The sequence below is a fragment of the Rhinatrema bivittatum genome, chromosome 6 (genome assembly GCF_901001135.1).
Source record: "Rhinatrema bivittatum chromosome 6, aRhiBiv1.1, whole genome shotgun sequence".
NCBI classification, from domain to species: domain Eukaryota; kingdom Metazoa; phylum Chordata; class Amphibia; order Gymnophiona; family Rhinatrematidae; genus Rhinatrema; species Rhinatrema bivittatum.
The window spans coordinates 38,483,649-38,509,057 of NC_042620.1; the positions used below are offsets into that span (position 1 = coordinate 38,483,649).

Below are 25,409 nucleotides of genomic sequence, written 5' to 3' on the forward strand. Positions count from 1 at the left end.
TGTGCTGATCGTTAAAAGAATCGCATGTGGGCATGAGAGCTTTTTATATTGTCTGTAGTATTGAAAAAGTAACCGGTGGAGCTTTTTAAACGGGGATTGTGGCTACATGCATTTCTGTTCTAAAAACTGCATAAATAGTACAGTATATCAGGCCAGCCTGGTGACTCAGTGGCAAGTGCTATTATGCAGGTAGGATGGATAGGTGTCCTGTTCTTGAAGAAATTGTTCTATGTCCTGCTTAAGCTAAAATAGTTTTAAAATTTGACCATACATAGAAAATGAAATTAGACTTTATTTCATACATGAGAAACATATGGCCAGATCTAGGATTTTAAAAAATGAGAGAGAGAAGGAGGGACGCAGATAATGTGGTGCATCATCATATATTTCCTAACCCTTCACCTCACCTGCTTTTATTCCCTGTTCCTCTTCACCTATACTCTCCCATTTCTCTCTCAGGTACCTCTCCATCGCCCATTCTATTTAAATTCATCTCCACCTACTCTTATTTATTTATTTATGAATGAATGAAAGAGGTTTTTTTTTATACTGAGGTATAGCTAGCAGCTTTCACTCCGGTTTACAGGTACAAAAACTTCATACATTTAACAGTAAAACTGAAACCAGAAAACTACTTATTACAAGCAACATCAACGTTTATAACAGGGTGTATCTGAGATCAAACTATGTATATTCCAGCTCAATACGTTCTGTGTCATAGTCTTAGACGTGACCTTGCATATCCGAAAAGGTTATGCATGATGTGTGTTATGTGATGTTAACCAATACCATCTTTGAATCTACTTTCTTAACCTTTGAAGACAGAATTAAACTTAATCTCTCTTCCTCACCTGCACACAGATTTCTATCTCCTTCTCCTCTAGTAGGCTCTCCATATCCCTTAACCCTTGGATCCTTTCTTTCCCATGTGTCCTTCATCTCTTTCTCCCCATCTCAGCAGTTTCCTTTCTATCTCTCCCTTCCTCCAGTTCCTCTCTATCTCCCCTTCTGTCTTTCAGGTTCTTTTTCCATTTCTAGGGAAACAATACTATGAGCAGAGTAGTGGCAGGCCAATAGGACAGGAACATTTGAGGAATTGTTTCCTGTATTGTCTGCTGCTCTTCCCCCATGGTACATGCTTCCTTTATAATTTGGAAGCATAGGAGGGAGAGGAGGAGCAGTCACAGAGACTTGAAGTGCCTACTGTGAACTCATGCTGCCAGCCTGCTGTCACTGTTGTTGATTTGACTGCCAGGGAGGAGAGAAGACAGAGTGGTCTTTTAAACACAGTAGTAATTGGTACAGTGCTTATTAAGGTGATGCCCTACACACAAAGGGGCCAGTGCAATACAGAGTGCTCAGCTGAGTGCACTGTTTAATCTGCAATTGGACGTGGGTTGTGTAGGCGTGTCCACAACCCCTTATGCTAAAAGGGAATTAGTGCCTCCAGAATGCACGTCCAATGCGCCGCGAAACTAGTAGCACTCATCACATGCAAATGCACGTTGATGAAGCTATTAGTCACCCCAAATGTAAAAAAAAGGTACATCCAATACGCACCTTTTTGTGCTCAGAAATTAACATCTGCCTAGAGCAGGCATTAATTTCTGAGTGCCCCCAAAAAGTTGTAGGCCTTTCTGTACATGCTCTGACTTAATATCGTGGAATGATAGATTTAAAAAAAAATGTAATAAAAAGTGCCGGCAGTCAGGTTCGGGAAATGGACACTCAGTTAACCAGTGTCCGTTTTCTGAACCCGTGGCTGTGTGCCGATTAGGAAACAGAAGATGGTTGCAGCCTTACTAGCTGAAACAAGTGGCTGTCTCCCGATTGTGGCAAGGAACTTTATTAACCTGGTGATTTGTGCTATGGGTGGTATCAGAGCCACATTAGGAGGTCTCCATACAAGCACAGTAACGCAAGCTGCCGGGATCGGAGCCTCTCAGCATGCTCAGGAAAATGCGCCTGAGTACAATTTTGGGGTGTGCTGATGCTGCTTTGGAAACCATTACAATTATTGCAAGCACCATTACAAAGGTATCTGTTCGGTTGGACAGTCTGCATTATTTTTTCTGTTCCCACTGGGAATTTCACTCAGAAGTGGAAATAGTGACCATCTTTTTATTTTCAATTTAAACTTTTTAGTGTGAACAAAATATTGGTTACAGCATTAAATAGATACAGAAGTTGTCACCACAATTTCATTATACTCCACATAGCGGCCACTTTTTTTTTTTTTTTAATCTTTTTTTATTATTAAAGCACATCAGGAATAATTATACAACAGTATGAGCCATACATGTGAATTACAATAGTGCCTCCACCGTTGAATACAAACTTGAGAAGTACATATGCCCAAATGCTTCAATAAAGATTTTACCATCAACATCAATTATTCCCACCCACCCAACCCTCCCCTGAAGACAACAAGGGTAAAACCAGTAAGTAAGTGAAGATAAGGGTATAAAAATAAATAAGGTATTGGTAATAATCATGGATGATACAACATCAGAATTTACATGCAGTTAAAACACTGGTCCACTCTATCCAATCAAGTAACTGCAATCTCGCCTTTTACTCCTGAGCTGCTAGCCAACAGTGAAAATCCAGGAAAGAACTGCCTTCCAAAAAATGGACACTTTTGAACACTGCCACCGGGTATGATAATACGTTCCCACTTCACCACAGTTCCGCCAGCATAAATCTGATACCCTTGGTGCCAATTTGTGAATTCTTTCTGGTGTATAGTGCCATCTATATAGCATCTTGTAACAGTTCTCCTGCATGGCAGTGGATATAGAGCACTTGTGTGCAGACATGAATATAAGGTCCCAGTCGGTATTAGACAAGCTTTGAGTAAAGTCTACAGCCCAGGCTGTTTGTTGCCTCAATGGTTTTACAAATTTCCCACTAAATAAATTTTATATATTTTCGATATAAGCCCACGAATTTGATGCGCTTTTATGCAATAGTTTTCGAACAGGGTACCTGATAGACGTATAGTACCTCTCCTAAATTCCCTTTTAATGGTGTGGTATAATCTAGCATAAAGTAAGAAACCCACCTGCTCCAAGTGATACTGAGAACGTATCTCCTCCTGATTCATTAGGAGCCCCTGCTTCTGTATATTCTCCAGGCGGAGAATACCCGCCTGCAACCATGTGAAAGAGGCCTCTGAATACTGCGGAGCTGGGAGCATCGCATTACCAAAAATGTGGGTCAGTGGGGTGTATTATTCTGGACCTATGAAAGCAAGTTTCCAAAGGGACCATATTTTGAGAGTGGTTTCTAGGGCATAAGGCATATAGGTAATTCCTTTCCACGTGAGCTTTGGTTGCCATGGAAGAGCTGACAAAAGTTGCGCTCCTGAAAAGGTACGCTCAAAGTCTACTGTGGAACTACTAGATTTCTATGAAGAACTACGAGAGCTCATAACTGCGCTGCACTGCGCAATAATACCACTCTAGGTTCGGTACACTAAGTCCACCTCTTATTTTAGGCAGATATAACGTATCTCTGTGAACCTGGGGAGGTCATTTCCGCCAAATGAAACCATAGATAATAGCTTGCCACTTTTTTTAAAATGGGGGAGGTGATGAAAATCCGAATAGTGGTAAAAAAGTATAGAAACCTTGGAAGGATATTCATTTTTATGATGGTGATGCATTCCAACCAAGAAAAGGTACCCCTGGACCATTTTCTTAGGTCTCCCTGTATGGTCTGCAGTAGCGGGCTGTAATTTAGATCGTAGAGCTGATTGGCATGACTTCCAATACGAATGCCCAAATATTTCAATGCTTTGGGCACCCATTTAAAGGGGAATCGTGCCTGGAGTGCTTCTGCCTCAAATCCTGGGATGTTAATGTTAAGGATTTTCGATTTGTCATAATTCACCTTGAGTCCCGATACCTCACTAAAAACCCATAATTCAGAAGTGACGCCCTGTAGTGATAATGGCAGGTTGGTTAATGTTAACATAATATCGTCTGCAAACAGAGATATTTTAAAGTGGAGATTATCTCTAATGACACCACTAACTGTGGGAGCCTCCCGAATGCGAGTTGCAAAGGGCTTTAAGAATAATGCAAACATTAATGGTGGCAGCAGGCACTCCTGTCTGGTACCTCGTCCTATTGGGAATGCTTCCCCATAATCTGCCATTAATCTTAACTCTAGCAGCTGGTTGATCATATAATTTCATGATCCATATGACAAAATAAGTACTGAACCCCATACGCCTTAAAGTTTCAAAAAGGAAAGGCCAATGGACCAAGTCAAACGCCTTTTCCACGTCTAGGGAGAGGAGCACAGTTGGGGTATGGCATAATGTATGTATTCTATAATATTCACAATCCTGCATATATTATCAGCTGCTAATCGTCCTGGGATAAATCCCACCTGATCAGGATGAACTAGGGTGGGCAAAATGCCATTCAGCCTCGCCGCCAATACCCATGCCAGAAGTTTGAGGTCTAAGTTGATCAATGAGATTGGATGATAAGAGCCACATACTTCTGAATCACGACCCGGTTTAGCAATTACAGAAATCCCCGCTGTATTAGTATCATGGGTAATTCGACCGCTGCCTCTGAGGGAGTTAAACATATCCGTAAGAGGGGGTGCGAGTGTGGCGGAGAACGTTTTTTAGTAAGCAGCGGTGTACCCATCCATCCCCAGGGCTTTGCCTACTTTTAAGGTTTTAATTGCCGCCAGAACCTCTAATATTGTGATAGGGTTGTCTAATATGTCAATTTGTTCAGGGGGAAGTGTTGAAGTTCTATCGTATCCAGGTATTGATGTATGTCAGAGTCTTCTATAGTGTCTACTGCGGTGTATAAAGAGGCATAAAAGTCAGAAAAAGATTGCCAGATGTCTACCGAGGATGTCACAGTCTTCCCCTGCTTATCCTTTATTTTGACGACCAACGTTTGTGCTCTGGCGGCCTTTAATTTCTGTGCCAAAATATCTCCCTGCCTTGTTGCCCCCTTCATAAAATTGCTGTTTTAGCACAGATAGATTGTGGCTGATGGCAGCATCATCAAGTGCTCTTAAGGAGTCCTGTACTCTTAATATCTTTTGATAGACCCTCTGAGATAGTGTGGTGGTGTGCTGTTTAGTCCGATGATCCAATTTTCTCAGTAGGGCCTGTCTTTGTCTATCCCGTTCCTTATTGTAATATGCTACTCGAGCTATGATTAGACACCGTACTACTGCCTTAGAGCAGTGCCATAGGGTGATAGGGGAAACGTCATCTGATTTGTTAGTGTCAAAATATTCTTGGATTTGATTGTTTGGGTTTTTGACAAAGTCAGTATCACAAAGTAAACTGTCATTAAGTCTCCAGGTGCGGAGTCCCTTGTCTATTTCCTGCATATTAATTTCCACCCAAATGGAAGCGTGGTCGGACCAGGTTATATTATCTATACCTGCTCTGTGCACGTCATTTTGAAATGTTTGTGTAATGAAAAAATAGTGCGGGAATAAGTATGATGTGGTTTGGAAAAGAAAGTATAAGAGCGGGATCTAGGGTATCTTTGGCACCAAATATCTAGGAAATCATGCTAAGCCCTCCTCATGCCTCTAGTCGTAGAGCTTTTAGCTGACGAGTCTAACTTGGGTTCCCTAGTGGCATTAAGATCTCCAATTATAAGCTCTCCCTCAGCATATTGATGAAGTAATTGGTCAAGAGAACCTAAAAAGGGTATTTGGTTGGCGTTTGGGAAGTAAACATTAAGAAATGTAAATATTTTAGGTCCCACCTTGATTTTGAACAAAATAAATCTACCCATACTGTCAGTATGTTTAAACACAACTTCATGGATCAAGGAATTGGCTATTAGTATACCTGCTCCTGCATACTTGGAAGTTTTAGGACTAGCAGCCCAGTGCGCCCCTGTATAGTGTGGAAAGGAAAGAAGGCGCTCACAGCGCTTTCTTACATGTGTTTCCTGTACAAAGGCCACTGATGCATTCTGAGATTGCAGTTCCCTTTTTAATAACGACCGTTTCTTAGGGATGTTTAAGCCCTTCACATTTAGAGATATAATACGCGTAGCCATCATTTAATTTAGGTAAAAAGAGAAAAAAATCCTTCTTTCAGGCAGGCATCCCCTGCAACATAGGGAATAGAAAAGCCCTTGTGGTCTGGTCCAGGTAAAACACTGTTATGCTTACATTTTGAAAGCGTGTCCCATCCATAATTCCCCCCAGGTCACAGAAATATATATCCCTTGTTGTCAACCCCAACATATTATTACTAACCCTGTTTACTATCACTGGGCCAGCAAGTCCGGAGGAATCCGGCATGTTCTAACAGTCCCAACCAGAATAGATAACACATAAGCAGCAAGAAAAACATTTAACTTTAAAATGAAATTGAGAATGAACCTATCTGTTAGTAAAGGTGAAAGTGCTTGTTCCTCATAATTTGCGATGTCCCAGTCTGTGGTGCTCAATAACCCTCTCAAGTAATAACTGCAAGCTCGTAACTTGAGAACAATGCCCAGGCGTACTTGTGCTGTACCTTAACCAAGGAGGTCTAGGAAGGCTTCATCCTTGGTCACTGGCTGATGCAGTGGAAGCGGCCGACTGACGCCGCAATCGTTTGCCCCCCTTGCCAGCTCTCTGCCACCGAGTTTGAGTATCCATTTTGGTGGCGATCGCCGCCGTTTTAGGAGCCTGGAAGGTGGTGGGAAGCTGGGCTTGCTGGAAAGCCTCTACCGCCTCTGCTAAGGTTTTAACGTGGTAGGTGGTACCTTTCACCTGGAATTGTAGGCCAAATGGATATGTCCACCTATATCTGATCGAGCTTTCCCTCAAATTAGCGGTTACTTCATGTAGTTCATACCTTCTCTTCAATGTTATAGGTGCCAGATCCTGATATATTTTCAACGCATGGTTTTTCCAATTAATGTTTTTATGCACCTAACCGTTTCACATACCGATGTTTTCTGTGTAAAATTGTGGAAACAGATGATGATATCCCGAGGTCTAGCATCTCTTTGTTGTCCTAGTGCCCGGTGTGCTCTTTCCAGTTGAATGTCCGGAATAGAAGTTCCCTCATTGTTATGCTCCTGATCGCAAAGGTTTAAAATAAATGAGCAGATCTGTTGTGCGACAGTGTTTGCATCTTCATATTCTGCTGTGTCTGACACTCCCCTAATGTGCAGATTACTCCTCCTGCTACGATTTTCAAGATCTTCAACCTTTTCAGATAGTATTGAGAGTTCCAAACTGAAAGTCGACTGTTGGGCAGTGATTTGATTAAATGCCTCTCCATGCTGGTCAGCCTGAATATCAAGTTCATCCACGTGGTTGCCGATGGCGCTAAAATCTTCCTTCAGGTCAGCCATAGCTGCCATGATGTCAGACTTGTGCTGACGCAGATCGGCGCGAAGCTCAACAAACCACGATCGAATTTCATCCCGAAGCACAGATTCATTATGGGAGCTGCTCTCTACCGAGGCAGTCCCCCGTGGTGCATCTTGTGTTGTTTCTGTGCTGTCGGTGTTATCTTCCGGTGGAGCCTCCGTTTCTGGCCCTGTGACCACTACCAACCTCCCATACGAAAACTGCTTTAAATTGGCAGTTTTTCTTTTCGACACCATCTGATATAAGAGCTCTGGTGCTCTGTATCATCAGTAACTTTTTTACGAGGTTTTCAAGGAAAAGTTCGCTAAAACAGATGGTGCAAAGACCCGTGAGGTTCGGAGCTCTGGGCTCAAACGTCTGCTCCCACAGGCGCCGGATGGCGCCCCCCCCATAGAGGCCATCTTTTGATATGAAAGACGAGAGACAGGGTGAAAAGGCCCCTGTGCTCAGTCCTTTGGAGCTTAGATTGGCTGGCCTTGTACGAGATGGAGTATCTAACACAAAGAGTGCTGCCGAAGGGGACGGAATGTGGGACCTACCAAAAATGTCAGCATCAGAGTTGGGTCCCAAAGTGGTACAGGTATTTGTAGTGGCGGTTGAATTTGCTCAACATCCTTCAGAAATCTGGACACATCTGGATGTGAAGAGAGAGAGATTCCTTGAAAGCAATCCCTGTAACAGGCCACAGCTGCCACCTACATGTTTAGCATACTAAGGGCCAACCCCTTCCACAAACCTTTTGGCAGAAATTCCAGAATCAAAGGAATCGCCGCTCTGGCAGGGACATACTAATGCTCAAAAAACCTCCAGATACACATGCATGCCAGCGATTATAGAAATTTTTCGAGCTTGCAACATAGTGCTCACCACCGCCATGGAATTATCCTGCTTCAACATTCTAACCTCTCAAAGGCCAAACTGTAAGACAAAAAACTATCTGGATTCATGTGGAGAACCAGCCCCTGTTGCAGAAGGTCCCTGCGAAAAAGTAGCCACAGAGGCCTGCCATTGACCAGACGCTGGAGGTCTGCATACCATAGCCTCCGTGGCTAGTCCAGGGCCATCTGAAGGACTAAGCCTGTAAGATGGGCTATCTTCTGCAGCAGTCTGCCAATAATGGTCACCAGAGGAAACTTATAAGATCTGGTCTCTGCAGCAATCTGCTGAACATGGCCTGCTGACTATCAGACGCTGGAGATCTGTATACCATGGCCTGCACAGTCAATCCTTACATGGACCTAATGGCAACTAGCAAGAACTCCAAAGCTGTCATTTTCTTCAGCTTCTGGAAGTGGGATTCCAGCAGAATCAAATCCATAATCCAGCTATTGTGAAGAACAAGCTTCTTTGTCATTTCTCTTTGGTCTCTCATAAGCAGGACTCTGAGAAGAATAAGGATCATCTATTGAGTAATCCTAGTGGCTCCAATTCCATTTTGCTGGCTTATGTTTGGGTCTGGAGTCTCTTTAAAGCTTGTAGCAAAGCTCTGACTGTTTCACCCTGGAGAGTGGATATCCTTCAGACATAATCCTCTATGTCCATTACACACTGCTGCTAAATCGTTACTGGCTCTACATGCCTTTAAGTCAGTATGACTTCATAGCTGGGCCTTTTACCTTTTAGCTGTTAAGGAGATTTCTAATTTTAAAGAATTTTGTAAACAGGTGAAAGCCTTTCATTTTGTTCAAGCGTTTAGCCAAATGAATTGAAAGGAGTGTTTGTCTGCTTGTTTATGTATTTAAAATAATTTCAAACCCTTACTCCTAGCAAAGTTCGAGGCAGGGTACATTCTTAGTTATGGATTGACTGCTGTATATTTTTTTATTTCATTTAATGTTTGGTTTGTGATATTACATGTTGGCTTGCCTGTGATCCACCTAGAATAATGATAATGATTATGGCAAAACAGACTTTTAAATACATATCCTGTCTGGGGATGTGCAATTGTTTTACCCGAATTAGGCAATGTTAACGAAATTGCCTAATTCGGAATGGTTCTTGAGAACCGAAAAATGATTGAATTTTTTCTGGAATTTTGGAAAAAATTCATTTTTGAGTTGGCGTGCACTAACTCTGCCCGCGGGGCGGGGCCCCCCCCCCCCCCCCCCCCCGAAACGAAGCCCGACACAAAATTTTTACCTGAAGAACATCTCTAATCCTGACCATTCTGACCTTCTTATAAAGGGGTTTGATCAAGGGCTTAGTCACAACTTGAAACCTCAGGGAATTAAGGGCTATAAAAGTTGGATTTAAGGAGTCCTGGTGGCTTCCCATCCAGATGTGAACAATTTCCTTTCTGGAGTTAAACATATTGTAAATAGGATCTAAATCCCCCCGCCCCCCACACTTTGAGCCTCTTAGATGTGCCTTTCTGAAGGATCTCTCTTCTAAAAGACAGTTATTTATTTATTTCTAGTGGCCATCTGTTCAGCCAGACCTATTTCGGAATTGCAGGCCTTATCTTGCAGAGATATCTACCAAGAATTTTCTGCAGAGTCTGCCAGTTTTCATCCTTCACTGTCCTCTTTACCTAGAGTCATATCGTCATTTAAATCGGACAGTCTCTTAAGAGTGCTAATCCCTTTAGAAAGATCAATAGGCTGTTTGTGGCATTTGCTGGACTTCACAAGGGAGAGGTAGCTTCAAAATAATTATTGTCCAAGTAGATCCAAGGAACAATATCTTCAGCATATTTGCTGAGGGGCTTACAGGCTAAGATGATACTTCATGCTCTTTCAAAAAGTGCTTGGGCGTCCTCTTGGGCAGCATCTAGAATGATTGCTCTAGAGGATGTTTATAAGGCAACTACTTCATTTTCCTTACATTTGCTCATTAAACACTAGAGTAGATGTACAAAGGAGATGCAGTCTTTCAGGTAGTCCTGTCTTCTTCCTATCTGCAGTAGGATGGTCTTGCATACTTCAAAGATGTCTGGATGAGTTTAGCAGGATGACAAGGAAGGTGAATTTAGTCTTACCTGTTAATTTCCTTTAACTAAATCCTGCTAGATCAGTCCAGAACCCTCCTGGGAAGTCGGTGGCTACAATTCACTTTGGATCTTACAGAACCAAAGCAGTTACAGAACCAAAGTTCTGTAAGACCCAATTCACCTTGGGTCTTACAGAAGGTTCTCAAGCTCTCCCTAAGGAGAGAACAAGAGGCTTCTCCATTTCCTCTTTCTGGCTACTATTCTATATTTCTTCCCTTCCATTGCCTAGTGGAGTTTTGAGAGGGGGACTGCTGTTGGAAGGATCTCTCTTGTTTCAAAGTTTTTCATACTTTATTTTGTTTTTCTTACTCTATTGCTTTGACAAGAATACTGATAAGTGTCTCTGCTGCACCACTTCTTAATAGCAGTGATGTTGTTACTGGAACATTATGGTCCTTTTCTCCATCTGGTGGTAGCATGGCATAAGCCCATGATTCTGGACTAGACCAGCAGGATTCAATGAAAGGAAATTAACAAGCAAGACTAAATTTCTCTGTTTTCATGTTCACTGTTCCTCATTTTTGTTTTAGATCTTTATTTGTGATTGATCAGTGATCACAGAAGTGTGTCTCTGGGTAATATCAGTATTTTTTAGTTTTGTCTTTAGGTTTGATTACTGCAAACTTTGGATCCCTGAGCTCTATGGAGATTATGGTATCCATATAAATCACCAAGTGAAAGCTTTAGGGAAGGGTATTTGCCCATAGGCAAGTGGGAGCCATATTGACAGGCAAGAGATTACAGTATAGGAGTAAGGTGCAGGCGAGGGCTCTGCAGCGCTTGGTTGGATCCTTCCAGTGACCAATGGGTTAAGCGTGAGTGAATGTTAGGATTAGCAGTAAGGTGTTACGTGACTATAATGCTGTACATCTAAACTCTTATTATGCTTGATATATGAAAACAAGTTCACTTCATAACTTCAAAAACATTTATAAAAACAACTGGAAAATACAGAACTTACTACAAGATGAAATGGAAATCAGAATAACTGTTATAGCTGTAATGAGTTTTTTGAATATGCTAGCTGAATTTGGTGTGAAAAGGCTCTGGAGAGACAGAAGAGACTGGGACTGCAGGCCCTTGAGAGCTGCTGACAAAAAAAAAAAAAGAAGAGTCCTCTCACATTGAAGTAAATCTTTCAGAACACACACAGGTTTGCTGAGTCAGAACACAGGTTACACGTTTAATTCTTTAAGAAAAACAGATGTTGATGCAGTTTTCCTCTATTACCACTAGGTGGCAGCATAACCTCTGATAATACAGAACAGCATTATAAAAGCAATTTACTGTGAAGACAAAACAAAATTTGCATCCCTAATCCTGAGTCTGAACACAAGGTGGAATTGTGCAGCGGCTGCATTCTCAGGACGATTTCTATTTTTTAAATATGAATTCTAAGAACACAGAATAGTAATATTTACCATTTATCAGTTACAAATGTTACTGTTGCACAATTTTATATTTTAAATTATTTTTGCTGTTTGCATGCAGTACTTCTGAATCCTCAGGATCAGCTATGATTTGAAATAACACGCGATTTGATTTAGCTCATATAGCAGGTGTGCTATCACTTGTATTACATCTTAGTTAATATGGACCAGTCTGCTCCACAGATTGTGGGGTAATTTTATATCTTAATTGAAAATATGGCTGCTGCCAGAGGAATTGCAAAATTGAAAAAAAATTGAAAAAATAAAAACATTAATGTTTTTAATTGACCCATTTTAAGGATTGCTGCTTGCAAGGCTGTCGGTGGCAATGTTCCTTTTAATTTTTGAAAGACTGCATGCACACACATTTTCTTTTGTGCAACGTTTTATAAGCGGAGTTCAGATTTGTGCGCTATAAGCCAGTATAATGCAAATAATATCAGGATTTGTTGTGCGGACTATGTTTTTTGCCATGTGAGCAAGGTTCAAGAACTGTGCGAGTGCGTGCACATATGTGCCCAGCTTAGAAGGAACAGTGGTCACTGGACAAAACTTCCCAGGGCAAGGTTGCTTTATCACCCCCCTGCCCCCCTTGGCATTTGGGATTATCTAAATCTAGCCGCAACGATTGCATTGGCCCCTTACCGCTTCTCCACACCCAGACAGCAAATTGAGGCCACACCCCATTAATTTGGGAGTAAAGGCTGCAGCCAGTTTTATTATTAATTTCAACAGTGAACAAAACTGCTGTCTCAGCATACCTGAGCCGCACACCTGTCCAAATAAATATGTAGACCCTCTTTTTGCCGCCCGCTGTGGAAACCAGCAAGAGGGCCCCCTCCCCCACCATCAGGCATTACCATGCCCCTCCTTTTGTTGCACTACTGGTCGTGAAAGCCAAAGATAAACTTATGCTGGGTGGTCAATATTCAGCCTAAGCGCTGCCCAGAAAGCCAGTGTAAAAACATGTTCCCCCCTCCCCCCATTAAAACAGCTCGCGTACCCCACCCCTCATACAAGCTGTGAAACACAAACTTTGTGAATTAATGACTGAAATCTCACTGTGCTCGGTGTAGTACAGAGATTAATAGGTGATCCCCACAAGTACAACCACCCAAGCGATCTGTATACATAAATACTTATTATTTTCTTATTTAGCCAAACCTTGGGAATAGGGTAGGAGGTTGGGAGTGCTGCGCAAGGCAAAGGAGGGAGAGTGTAGGCGAATAAGGTGATTTATACCCCCGTTGATGTCATCGTGCGCCAAGCCCCCCTCCCCCTACTGATCTTCACTGGACCTTCAGGGCCATTGAACCGGCCCACGAGCAACAAAATGTGCCCACCCCTTATTTAGAGTAATATGTTTTTTGCTAAGATGTTATATATTTTAATGAAGTGCTTTTGAAAATGTTCTTTTTTTCCCCCTCCATTGCAGGTGATAAGTTACACAGTAGCAAAGTCACCCTGATCAAATGTCTGTTCATTTAGAAGGTTTGTATTTATATTTTTTAATCATTTTGACATCCATAATCAGTAAGCCAGATAACTTGTCCCAGATATTCAATGGGATAAACATCCTGCTGAGTATTCCTGATTAAAGTTATCAGGTTAACTTTAGCGAATAACTTTAAACCTATCTGGCCAGCTTTTGAATATGGATGGTTAGGTTTAAAGTTATCCAGCCTTGTGTGGCCGGATAACCTACCAATTAACAGGATATCTTCAAAGATATCTGGTTAAGCGGCACTATTAAATTAAATTTAAAAAAAAGTGCCTTGCAGAACTGTGGACTGATTCCCACTGCCCTCCCCAGTATGCCATAACTGGCCATGCTGGGCCGAGCAGTCCCCACCCCCCGACTGAAGAGTTAAAAACAAGAATTACAGGGTCGCAGAGCAGCCCAAGGCTCCCTCCCCCGCCCCCTCCCCTCCAGATCCTGAAACAACCCCCTGCCAGAAGCAAGGTATTCCTTTCCCAGTTCCGGTGCTTCCAGCATTGCTATGACAGCAAGAGTGCTAGAAGCATAAGTTGCAAGGTCCGCAAGGCACTTAAATATATTATTTAGTAGTGCCTCTTATCCAGATATTTTTGAAGATATCCAGTTAAGTGGAAAGTTATCTGGTCACAACTGAAATCCAGTTAAGTTAGGTGGGTAACTCTAGGCCCACCCCGGAACGCCTCAGTCTTTTTAAAATCCTGGCTGGATTTTAGCCGGAGAAGTGGCCCAGTGTTCAAGAAGTTGCCATTTAACCGGATAACTTGTGAGTTATCATCTGGCCAAATGGCTTGGAATATGGATCTCTTTGAGCCCAATTTTAGAACAGCTCACTTGCAGAAAGTACATGCAGATGTTAACCCTAATTGTCAAAGCAGATTTGAGCAGGTTTAAGTATACATGTGGACATTACACATATACTTTTGGAAATCGAAAGTCCGTACATAAATGATTTCTCTGCCCTGAAGATTGCCTTTTTGCTTCTGCATGTATTTTTTTTTTTTTGCGTATACCTTCTGGTGTGAGTTTAAAGAGCCTATTTTCATGCATAAAACTGCAATATACACATTTATATACTTTTGGAAATTACTCCCTTTAAAAACAGCTGTGAAAATTGGTAAGATTTATATACTGATCTTATTGTAATTTTTCACTTTGTAGACCGGGCAGTTGAAATACGCGAGGTGAGTGGCTGTGGGATCTACACATTAAACACAAAATGGGAACAACCCTTTAGTACATCAAGCTGTAAGTCCAGAAAATTGAGTTGGGCAATTTTCAAACATTTTAATGCAGGTAAACAGTTGCTTTCCTGCATAGGTAGCCCACTCTAAACATTTCTCCAGGCACAGTGGCTATGCATATATATCCTATATGTATGTATGTATGTATATATATACACATCAGGTTTCGGGGGTGGGGGGGGGAATTTTACAGTACAGCTGTCAGGAACTGGAATACGTTTTCAAAGAGCTGTTCAGCAGCTATTTTATATCCAGCTAAGGGGTCATTAGGCTAATTTTCAGTCACAATCTCTTCAGATAGATTATGGCTGAAATTTGCCTAAATATGGCCGTATGGCTTTGCTGCTCAACAGCTTTTTGAAAATTGGCCCCTTGGTTTTACAAGGATGGAATGAATACGTTTCATTCTGTGCACAAGAATTTTACAAGTTTTTCCAAATGTTGGGCATACAGTTTTTGTAAAGTTATTAATTTTGTTTTGTCCTGGCAGTATTTTCCCCGCTCATTCAGAAACAGGGCTGGGATCTGGTACCATGAGCCTTCATTCGCAACTGACCAGAGATTGTGCCCCTAATTTATATCCCCCAGCATACCTAGTCTGGTCATTACAGTGAAGATCCTGGGCTGGGGGCCATGCACCAGGGCCCCTTCCAGAACCATGCAATCATGGGCCCTGAATCTGGTGTTACCCTTGAGCAAAGACCAGGACTCTTACCTCCCCTCAGGGATTATGCATGCTCCCTCTGCAACATCTCTAGCTGACCTGGAGTACAGAAGACCCAATTTGGAATTGAACCAAGGACCTATTTTTTGTAAAATACTAACACCATGACACACTTAAAATTATCAACAATAAATCACGTGATCCCCAGTATCTGAACTGAAGCGCTATGGCAAATTCTAATGTAACAACCTGAATGCCAAAAGTGCTCACGATATGTATGAGCGAGATGCTATATGACTTCGCCTTATTTTTAATCATCTGTCAATGTCAGTGACAATATATATTTTAAGAGTTTTCAAATTTGCTCAGTGAATGTAACTTATCTTAAAATTCACATTCACTGAGCAAATTTGAAAACTCTTAAAAAAATTTATATTGTCACTGACATTGACAGATGATTAAAAATAAGGTGGAGTCATATAGCATCTCGCTCGTACAATGAAACCTATTATGACTGGTCAACTTTAAAAATAAGCGTCTTTCACATATCGTGAGCACTTTTGGCATTCAGCTTGTTACATTTAAAATTATCACATCAAGATGGAATTTTGCTTAAATCTAACCTGGTATAAAAAATAAGTTGTGGCTGGTTACTGTTCGCGTATAGGGTGGATCAGCTACTTAAAATCTGCACTGTATGTCAAGTATGTTTGCAAATATTGCCAATTTTGGAGAAGATAGTGAAGAACAGCTTCATAGAAAACCAAGGAAGATTCTGTCCAAGCCATAGACACACAGAAGTGATGGCAGAAAAGGACCAAATGATCCACCCAGTCTGCCCAACAAGCTTATGTCAGTATCTGCTGCACCGTGCAGGTTACTCCCATGCTTATCAGTTTCCCAGACTATAAAAGTCAGGGCTCTCGAATGCTGTTGGAATCCAATTTCCCTTAACAGTTGCTGTGAAAGCAGAGAGCCATCATATTCCTGCCAGCTGGCTGTGGATAAACTCAAAAGAAAAAGTATACCAAGTTCAGAAGAAAAAAGAAAACTATATTTTGGAAGTTTATTAAAAGTTTGCTTTTGGTCCCTTTCAGTTCAATAAAGGGGACCCCATAGTGCAGTAATTGCAGACTTTCTGTTGGCCATGAGGGACTCTTCAAGATTTTATCTATCAGGTCCAATGAGGGAGCAACACAGTGGAGACTGAGTTCAGTGGTGATGGCAGAATTATGGATTTTAGATAACACAACTTCATAGCTGTTGAGTTAGAGGGTTTCAGTACTTTCTGTGCACTGAATGGAAGCTACAATGTGTATTGATGTGTACTTTAATGTCGGTATAAAAAAGCTGTTAAATAAATACAACTTTTTAAATAAGGAATAGTAATCTAGGATCTCCTGACTCTCCTGTCCAGCTGTGCCGATGAGCTTTGGAGGCATCACAAACATGCTTTGGATAGAGTATATGTAATCCTGTTCAGGTTGGGTCCCCTCCTGGTATTGGTGGGAGAAATTCATAGGAAGCTTTCCATCCCAGCTGTAGCAGACTTTTACAAACAAAAGTAATGGAATGAATGTCCTGTCGTCTTTCTTAATTGTAGAAAGAAGAAGCCGAATGGGAAAGTATAAACAAACTCTTAAAGCAACATGGCCTCAAGCCAGTGTCTCTCACCAAACCAAGAGAGGGCAGAAATGTGTCGGGTAACTCAAGTATTTCCCCAGTACTCATAAATTTACAAATCTTATAAGTCTCACTCTCTCTCTCTCTCTCTCTCGCTCTCTACACACACAAACAGTACAAAATCAAACCAATCTAAGTTTGTTTGTTTTTTTTTATAGTTCAGAAGTGTTTTGACATGTTCAGGTTATCACAGTGGTGTTGCACTTTTTTTCTTTCTTTTGAAAATGATTTGTTTTCAGATGTAGTTGTTTTGGACAAGCAGACTTCACTGGATGTCAGAAGTGCACTGAAGAGATTGGTGGAGGACTCTGAGCGTCGGCAGATAGTGATCCAGGGGCTCATCCAGGCTAATACTCAGCTTAGGTAAGATGCAGCTCAATCAATTTTATAGGGTGGAAGAATCGGAAAAAGATGATGGCAAGACAGAAGTAGTAATGGAACGCAAAGAAGCATGAAACAAGCACAAAGGGTGCTTAGTGCTAAACCCGGAGATTGAGTAAGATTTGAAGACATTGTAGAAGGAAGATAAATTGGGCAGAGCTGAAGTGATTTGTGGTCTTTATCTATAGTCATGTTGTATATTTCTATGAAGCAATGGAAATTTGACAGGATCTTGCTGAATCAATTTGTGTCTAGTTGCTGATGCACCAGATTTATAAGCAGTTTTCCAATTCTTATTTTGCCAGTCCTGATAGGGTTTCTTTAGTAAAAACTGTACCTTTTGGCAATAAGGTAAATTAGACCTCCCCACCTGACATGGCAGTGAGTCCAGTGATAGCCAACGGCAGATTTACCCCACATTTCCAGGTGAACTTTATTTTGTTTGGTCAGAAGAAAGGCATAAGCAAATCATAGCCCATGACGTAGACATCCTGTTCTCTGTGACAGTACATTACAGGTATACATACAGCAAAGGGAAAATCTCAACCTTTTTACTAAGACTGATCTGAACTCCCAATTTACTCTCCTTCCATAGGACCGAGGATAGAGTTTGTAAAATTGGCTAATCCATATTTGTATTTGCTCAATGGTGGTAATGCTTGGGCTTCAGAGTATGGCAGAAAAATTAACATTCCTGTTTGTTGATGGAGAAAAACAGTCATTCACACATGAGATGATGCTAAAGGTATCAAGTTCTGGATGGTTCCCTAGCTACGACTAGAAAAGGTTTAAGCTCTAGTGAGGGCTACACATGCTCCTAGGTGCTGTGATATCCCCTCAGTCCCTTTTTTTGTGTTTTGTTTTTTTTTACATGGTGCTCTCTTCATCTGATCATAAGGTTCCCTCTGGAAATGCAGGTTTTTGTTTGACAGTCTCAGTAGCATTAGATGAAATTCAAAGTCGAGGATTCAATAAATGCACAACATTGCCATCCTCTGTGTGAGTGAATGGGTAGGGTGTGGGTGGGGCTGCGAGTGATTCATGTCTCCATGGTCCTGGTTCCCCTCCCCTCCCCAGTTTCTTCTGCAACACCATTTCATCTCAGCTCTCTGCTCCCTCATCCAGTCTTTTGCATCCCTTCATCGTTCTTCCCTTTTTCCACTCCCCTCCATCACCAACTCTTCTAGATGTTCCTCTGCTCCCTGCCCACTGTGTGATTGTATTTGCATTGCTTGTGTCACCTATTGTTAGGATCACAGGGCCTGACTTCCCCACGAGCTATGCCACAGAGATACCATGTCTTTTTTTTTTTTTTTTTCCATGTATCATGCCGCTCAAAGTCTTGGGTGCATTTGGGGTTTGAGCTACAGTCTGTCAGTTATTTTCCACCTGTTGCATCATCAGTAACACCTGAGAAGGTTGCTTGATTGTCTCTCCAAATAAAAATATTGTAGTAAGTAATTACTGTACTTATTTCAATATTTTGATTTGGGGAGGTGATCAGATAGGCATTTTAGATGTTCTTGATTTACCCTTCAGCTGTCAGTTTCTTCTCTTGCTGCTGCAGTCTAATTTTGTATAGACTTTTTTGCCTTCTCAACACATCTGTTACTGCCTCTGTTGGGCCCATGCAGGTTAAATCGCAGCATCCTATTGTCCTGCCCAGGCCAGTGATGCTACTATAAACAAAAAAACCCAAGGAGCTCCAGTAGAGATGTAGCAAAGAACGCCAATGTTGATGACAATTGATTACGGTGTATTACCCGCCTACCTTTCCTTTTTTGCGGCTCCTCCTGCTCTTCATGGATGCCTGGCTGCCTCGGCGTCCATCTGCCGTCCTCTCTGGCGTCCCCGGACCGGCTTGGGCGCTGCCTCCCGCCATGCTCTACAGGTACCTTATGGCACGCGCACCGCGTGGCCCTCATTCTTATTTCCTCATTGGCGCTTTCCTCAGGGGCGTCCCCCTGTGATGACGTCACGCTGCCCGGATATTTAAGCCTACAGTTTATTGCTAGCCGTTCAGTTAGCAAGGGGATTCTTATGGATGGGATTCGCTCTCCGTACCCAGCTACTCTGCCTTTCCAACTTCCATTGGACTCTTTCTGCTAACGGGGTACCCGCTCCTTGGGGGCCTCTTTTGCTTCTTTCAGGTCGCTAACAGGTCACCGGTACTCGCTCCTCGAGGGCCCATGTTCCCTGACCCGCTGCCTGCATCCATCTCCTCTTCTTCTTGGAAGAATTTGCTACAGACACCATCAGTGAGTACTACTATCATCCACTCCTCAGAGCTGTCTCCCTGGACCCAGGTACTCGCTCCTCGAGGGCCCATGTTCCCTGACTCGCTGCCTGCATCTCTCTCCTCTTTTACTTGGAAGAATTCGCTACAGACACCATCAGTGAGTACTACTATCATCCACTCCTCAGAGCTGTCTCCCTGGAACCAGGTACTCTCTCCTCGAGGGCCTGCCTCCGTTCCAGCACCAGTGCCAGCTTCTATGTGGAACCGCTGTGTGAGTACTTTGCCAACGAGTCTCTCTGCTCCCAGGGATCTGGTACTCGCTCCTTGAGGGCCAGCTCTCCCTATCTCAGGGCTTCTCCATACTTGGGACGCTGTGAATGTTCTATTGTACTCATTTTCTCAGTTCTCTCCACTACAGCACTGGTACCGGAGGAACCGCTGTTCCAGCGCCCCGGGGAATACTAGCCCAGCCGGGCTACATCTTCTACTCACTACTGCCACCTCTGGTGGCTTCTCCAACTGTCTAAATAAAGAACATTCTGTGTTTGTGTGTCCAGAGATGAGCCTGACCTGTGGCCTCTCACGGGACTTCCCCCCGTGGGCATGGTCAGCTGCCACAGTGTCCAAGGGTCCACTAATAATAACAGCTGGCTAAGGTGAACAACACATTTCCTGTACGTACCCGGATCAGTCCAGACTGTGGGTTGAGCCTCCTGTCCAGCAGATGGAGACAGACCAAAACTGAAAGGATATCCTATATCGGGACAGAGCCTACCCTGCAGCCCTTCAGTATTTGTCTGTCTCCAGCAGATGGATCAGCTCACCCTGCGGTCTCCTGATCTGGGCTAGTCAGCCTTTGGTTTTCTTTTCTCTGAGGATCAAGCAAGTAGTAGTATTCTATTTAGGATTCTTTCATTTAAAAAAAAAAAAATCCTTTCCTGTTTCTTATTTGGATTCTGTATTTTTCCCTTGGTAGGAGACTGTCCCGTCTCCTGGCTCTTGCCGGACCTAGGGGGGGCTTCGCCCTTTGTGCAGGGCATAGCCTAGGTCCGAGGTTGCTTCCTTGGTGAGGGGGGACCAATACTGGTGGTCCAGTCACTCACCCCCTCCTCTGGCTGCCTTGAGAGCGCTGCTCCTCTCCTTTTTTCCCCTCAGTTCCAACTTTTCCTTTCTCAGATTTGTAAAAAAAAAAAAAAAAAACCCCCAAAAAACCCCAAACAAATAAAAAGAAATTGAAAGAAAGGGGATTAATTAAATGTTTGCTTTCTGTAAGCCACAGCCGGCAGCCAGACACAGGGTTCATTCCTCTGCCTCCGCTCCTGCCAGAAGCTCTCAAAGCATTTTTTTCTCATATCAGCTGTTTTTTTTCTTCAGATCGCGGCTCCCCTTCAGTGGGGATGCCACGTCCAAGTGCCTGCCTGGCCTGTGGTGAGACCTCGTCGTGCATGCCTGCCGGGTGGGGAAGGTCCCTCCTTGGCAGGGCAGCCAAATTTAGCCTATGGACGCAATCCTCCCCACATGGCTAGGCCGTTCCCGGGTCGGCAAACTGCGGGAACGGCGGACATCTTGGGGATTTCGGCAGCTCCTGATTCGGAGCTGCCAGGGGCTGGGGAGCCGATTTTTCAAGAGTTTTCCCCCCGATTTAAGCCCTGTTCTACCCCAGGATGTGGTCCCTGACCCCCCCCCCCGGCAAAGCTAGGACCCGATTTTCATCAGAATTTGTGCTTCTCCTGCACAAATCTTATCTGGCCAGCTTGCAGGAAGAGGAGGACCCTTCCCCAGGCCCCCTACTGGCGAAACTCCCATGGCCGACTCCGCCGCCCGTTCTCCTGGTCCCGCTGGTTACCCCGGACCCGGATCCCACTGTAGATTTGGCGGGACCCCTCCCCCTCCCCCCAGAGGGGGATGACCCCAGAGTTCTCCGCATGTTTCAGAAGGAGGAATTGGAGCCCCTCATTCCATTTGTCCTTCAGGAGCTGGGACTTGAGGGGCCCCCTGCGGATACACTGACGGCTTCTCTGCCCAAAGACATGGACCTGGTACTGGCGGGGCTTAGGGCTACGGCAAATGCCTTTCCTTTTTCATACTATGCACAAGCTGTTACTCCTCCGGAAATGGGAAGCCCCTGAAGCAGGACTGCATGTCGGGAGAGCCATGGACAAGCTCAACCCCCTCCCGGAGGATTGCTTGGACATACTGCGGATTCCCACGGTGGATTCCTCTGTTTCTGCGGTCACCAAACACACTACTATCCCAGTAGTGGGGGCCACGGCCCTAAAGGACCTACAAGATCGTAAGCTCGAAGCCCTTTTAAAAATGTATCTTCGAGGTTCTCGCTTTGGGGGTCCGGGTGACAATCTGCAGCAGTCTCATGCATCGGGCAGGACTTAGGTGGGTTCAACAATTGCTCGGCACCCAGGACCTCCCGTCTGCAGAGGCAGAGCAGGCCGAAAGGTTGGGAGCAGGCCGAAAGGTTGGGAGCAGTCATCGCGTATGGGGCAGATGCACTATACGATCTTCTCCGCATCCAGGCAAAAGCGATGGTCTTGGCGGTATCCGCCAGACGGCTCCTCTGGTTGCGCAATTGGTCAGCGGACCTCTCGTCTAAGGCGCAGTTGGGCACCTTGCCTTTCAAGGGTAAGTTGCTTTTTGGAGAGGACCTAGAGTAGCTTATTAATTTTTGGGGGGAAAACAAGGTTCATAATCTGCCTGAGGACCGCCCGAAACAATCTAGGTCATTTACGCCCTCCCATCCTTGTTTCCGGGGGCAATGGCGATATACGCCTCCGGGACGCAGTGGCTCCTCTACAGGTTATTCTTCTTCTTGCTTTCAATCTTGGTCGCTAGCGCTTTCGTGGGCGCAGGCCTTTCTGCGAAGGGGCCTCTCAGCTTGCCACTTCCAAGCCCGCCTCACAATGAAATTCGGTTGACCCACTCCTCGGTCCCCCATCTGGGAGGTCGTCTCTCCCTGTTCTTCGAGGAATGGGTCAAAATCATGTCGGACCAGTGGGTTCTCAATATTGTCCGAGTCGGTTACGTCTTAGATTTTGCTCGAGACTTACCGGACCTCTTCGTTGTCTCTCCTTGCAGCCGGCTCAAGCGGGAGGTGGTGGGCCAAACACTATCCAGACTCCAGAGTCTAGGCTCCATTGTCCCAGTCCCGAGGCGGGAACTCTGCGCCGGCCAGTATTCTATTTACTTCATCGTACCCAAGAAGGACGGTTCCTTCCGTCCGATATTGGACCTCAAGAGGGTCAATCGGCCCTCAAGATCCCACATTTTCGCATGGAAACCCTGAGAGCAGTTATCGTGGCAATTTATCCCGGCGAGTTCCTTGCCTCTCTCGATCTGACAGAGGCCTACTTCCATATTCCAATCCACCACGATTGCCAAAAGTATCTTCGCTTCCACATCCTCGGCCGGGATTTTCAGTTCCGAGCATTGCCATTCGGCCTCGCCACCGCCCCACATACCTTTTACCAAGGTCATGGTGGTGGTGGCGGCTGCCTTCCGCCGAGAAGGAGTCCTAGTCCACCCCTGTCTGGACGACTGGCTTGTGCGGGCCAAGTCGGAGAGTCTCTGCAGACAGACGATAGATCGAGTTCTAGCTCTCCTCTCTTCCCTGGGATGGATAGTCAATTTTCCCAAAAGCAATCTCCAGCCTTCCCAAGTGTTGGAATTCCTGGGGGCCCGCTTCAATACTCAAGTCGGCAAAGTGTCCCCTGCCTCGCGCCCGAGCTCTCAAACTGATCGACCAGGTGCGGAACCTCCTCTCTCTCTCTCTCTCTCTCTCTCTCTCTCTCTCTCTCTCTCTCTCCCTCTCCCGACAGCGTGGGACTATCTCCAAGTTCTGGGTTCAATGGCCTCCACCATCGACCTCGTCCCATGTGCTTTTGCTCATATGCGTCCATTGCAGAGAGCTTTACTATCCCGTTGGCAGCCGGTGTTGGAGCAGTTCCACATGGTCCTCCTGCTTTCGGTCTCTACCATCGCAGCCTTGCAGTAGAGGCTTTCGCTCCCTCATCTCATCCGGGGAATGCCTCTTCAGACTCCATAGTGGATGGTAGTGACCACGGATGCCAGTCTCTCCGGCTGGGGAACAGTCTGCCAGTCCCAGTCCTCGCAGGGGATTTGGTCTCCGGCTCAGACTCGGTGGCACATCAATCGGATGGAAGCCCGAGTGGTGCGTCTGGCGTTTTAGGAGTTCCTACCCTTAATCCGCAGCAAGGCGGTGAGGGTCCTATCCGACAACACCACCACGGTTGCTTATATCAACCGCCAGGGGGGCACGCGTAGTCACCTAGTGGCCCTAGAAGCTAGCCGTCTCTTTGCTTGGGCGGAGCGTCATCTGGACTCCCTGGTGGCCTCCCATATTGCAGGCAAGGAGAATGTACAGGCCGACTTCCTCAGTCGCCAGTCTCTGGATCCGGGAGAGTGGGAACTCTCAGTTGAAGCCAAGGATCTGATTGTCGACAGGTGGGTTCCCCCTCACCTGGACCTCATGGCGACCTTGCGCAATGCCAAGGCCAACAGGTTCTTCAGTCGCTGGAGAGAGCATTGCTCGGAGGGCGTGGATGCTCTCGCTCTCCCCTGGCCCGTGGACGTTCTTCTTTTTTTTTTTTTTTTTTTCACGTTTTTCTTTTTTTTTTTTTTTTTATATTGAAAAATTTTTATTGAGTGTAATGAACATAGTCAACATGGCAGAAAACAACTGCAGAGAATGAACATAGAATAAATCAACTGAAACAGTACAGTGTCCAAATAATCTTAGCAGTTCTAATACAATACACCCTGATTTTCCATTATTCACAATTTCCCAACCCGTACCCACCCCCCCCACCCCCGCCCCCCCCACTACAGACCTGACAGTTGTGGGACCTGGTGGCATTGGAAAATGTCAAATGCAATCCTACTAAGTACAACCTATGGCGTCCACACATCTACCTCCTCCCTGCCGGCGGCTACCTCCAAGGGGCAACTCCTGTTTTATAACTGTGCCTTACCCATCCATAAAACATATGGTTCCCATCTCCTGTGAAATGCTAAGAGAGATTTATTCTTGCAAGCGGTAATTTTGCTGAGTTTATACACCATGGATACCTTCATCTGAACCTCATGTAAGGTGGGAACTTGTATCGAGCCCCAATATTTAGCCACTACACAACGGGCTGCCACCAAAATAAAATAATCTAACCCTCTAGGTGAGATTGGTTGTAGATCCTGACTAACATAAAGCAGAGCCCTACCAACAGTAGAGTTTCCGCCCTCATGACACATTTCTGTTATCCAGCCATAAACCCCTTGCCAAAAGCATTGAATATAGGGGCACAACCACCACATGTGGAGAAACGTTCCAACCTGCTGGCTACCTTTCCAACAGGACTCAGATTTACCCGGATATATTTTGTGGAGTTGCGAAGGACTTCTGTGCCATCTATATAGTAATTTGTAGCAATTTTCCATCAAATGGGAGGCTATGAGCCCTCTGCCCATGCTTAAATAAATTGATTTCCAAGCATCCATGTCTCCCGTCATACCTAAATCGATCTCCCAGGATTGAATAAAGTGAGGTTTGTGGGTTAAATCAGAGTTGAAAAACCCATACAACCGAGAGACTGCTCTTTGTACCTTGTTGGCTCCCCGACAGAGTCCTTCAAAAAAAGAGACTCCCTTCTGCAAATCCCCTCTTATCCCCGGAGAACCCAAAATGTGCCTGATTTGTAGAAAGTGAAAATATTCACTATGGGGAAGATCATATCTACTACAAAATTCCTGAAATGGTAGAAGCTTCTGAGAATCCCAAACATTGGCTATGTGAAAAATTTGTTTAGCTTTCCACGTGGTATAAGCTCCGGTCCCTAAACCCGGTTTAAAATCCGAGTGGAAAAAAAGATGAGTCAATATGGAGTACCG

At 44.3% G+C, this 25,409-nt stretch overlaps 1 protein-coding gene across 1 annotated transcript in view; it reads left to right on the top strand.

The window, feature by feature from the left end:
• CEP70 (centrosomal protein 70) overlaps positions 1-25,409 on the top strand; it is a 188,570-nt gene that overhangs the window by 1,331 nt on the left and 161,830 nt on the right. Inside the window, exons 2-5 of the mRNA XM_029605309.1 lie at positions 13,226-13,281; positions 14,447-14,469; positions 16,797-16,896; positions 17,116-17,239. Coding sequence (XP_029461169.1) covers positions 13,263-13,281; positions 14,447-14,469; positions 16,797-16,896; positions 17,116-17,239 — 266 coding nt within the window. The 5' untranslated portion in view covers positions 13,226-13,262. The remainder of the gene's footprint in view (positions 1-13,225; positions 13,282-14,446; positions 14,470-16,796; positions 16,897-17,115; positions 17,240-25,409) is intronic.